Consider the following 1544-nt stretch of genomic DNA (forward strand, 5'->3'; position numbering starts at 1 on the left):
ATGGCGATGATTTCCCCCTCCAGGAGGGAAGTTTCCCTGACAGAACAGCTCCGCCGGAGCCCTAGATTGATTCCGCCAAGGTTCTGCCTCGTGGCGACGGAGTCTCGTCCCGAAAGCTGGCTTATGATATTTTCCTCATCGAAAGACTCCATATAGCAGAAGATGGGCATCGGAGGGCCACCAGGGGGCCCACGAGGTAGGGGGCGCGCCCAGGGGGTAGGGCGCGCCCCCCACCCTCGTGGGTAGGGTGTGCCCCCCGGAACTTCTTGCGCTCAGTATTTTTTATATATTCTGAAAATGACTTCCGTGAAGTTTTAGGACTTTTGGAGTTGTGCAGAATAGGTCTCTAATATTTGCTCCTTTTCCAGCCCAGAATCCCAGCTGCTGGCATTCTCCCTCTTTATGTAAACCTTGTAAAATAAGAGAGAATATGCATAAGTATTGTGACATAATGTGTAATAACAGCCCATAATGCAATAAATATCGATATAAAAGCATGATGCAAGATGGCCGTATCACCCAGCGATCTTCATCTTCTGGGAACTCCCTGGGTCTGAACATGATGGAGAGTGAATCGCCTCCACCTGCCTCCTCCCCCACTGCTGCGGATAACACCGAGGTGTTGTCCCGAAGGACCCTTCCAGGACAGGGAGAGGTGCAGGAGGCTGCCAAGACGGCGCCAAAGGGTGATACCCCTGCAGTCGAGAACATGGGGGAACCGACCCCCATGGAGACTGGATACGGGGGCCATGTCCAGTTTGGCCCCCAATCAAATGTCATTCCGGAGATCCACATAGCTCCGGAGTCAGATGAGCAGCCCCCTTCGAAGGAAGGGGGCGCGATCACCCCGCCGGAGACTTCTGTCAATGCAGAGGTGCTGGATACTCCGATGGGGGCGCTTCAGAGCGCCACCATTGTGAAAGAGCATCGTACCCTTATGGGTACGGTGATTGCAAAGGTGTGATGCCCGGGTAATTAAGCTACAGTGATCCTTTGCTAATGATGCCACGTCACCTCTTTTGTAGTTGCTAATCTCGAGTTAGTTCGAAACCGATTCAAATTCAAATTTAAAATCAGGCAAACAACAAAAGTTTTCAAAAATTAAACTAAAATGTTCGGGTTGTGTCAAATAAATCGTAAGTAATTATGGAGGTGAAACCACATTTTTATAAAATGTTTAAATTCTGAAAGGAAAATAAAACAGCAGCAAAAGAAATTAATTAAATGCCTTGGTATTTTATAAAATACTAAACTATATTATTTGGGGGTTAAACCTTTTGTGGCAGAGGTATAATTAGTGTTACTATTTAAGGTACAACTTTTATGTTTTATAAAACTATAATAAAATAAAACAGTAAAAGAAAAGGGAACAAAAAAAAGACAAGAAATTACAGCCCCCCCCCTCGCTGGGCCTCGGCCCAGATGGCCTCGGGGCCAATCAGGCCGGCCCAGCCGGCCCCTCCTCTCTCTTCTTATCCCCACCCCGTAACCCTAACCCCCCACTCGCACCACTCCCCCCCACCCCCGCTGGATCTGGATCGGGG

General features: G+C 48.7%; 1 protein-coding gene across 1 annotated transcript in view; it reads left to right on the forward strand.

Annotated features, from left to right (window-relative positions):
- The first annotated feature begins 559 nt into the window (after positions 1-559).
- LOC119299829 (peroxisome biogenesis protein 1-like) overlaps positions 560-1544 on the forward strand; it is a 144310-nt gene continuing 143325 nt past the window's right edge. The window contains exon 1 of the mRNA XM_037576968.1: positions 560-946. Within this exon, the coding sequence (XP_037432865.1) occupies positions 560-946 (387 nt within the window). The remainder of the gene's footprint in view (positions 947-1544) is intronic.

This window comes from Triticum dicoccoides, chromosome 5A (genome assembly GCF_002162155.2).
Source record: "Triticum dicoccoides isolate Atlit2015 ecotype Zavitan chromosome 5A, WEW_v2.0, whole genome shotgun sequence".
Lineage (NCBI taxonomy): Eukaryota > Viridiplantae > Streptophyta > Magnoliopsida > Poales > Poaceae > Triticum > Triticum dicoccoides.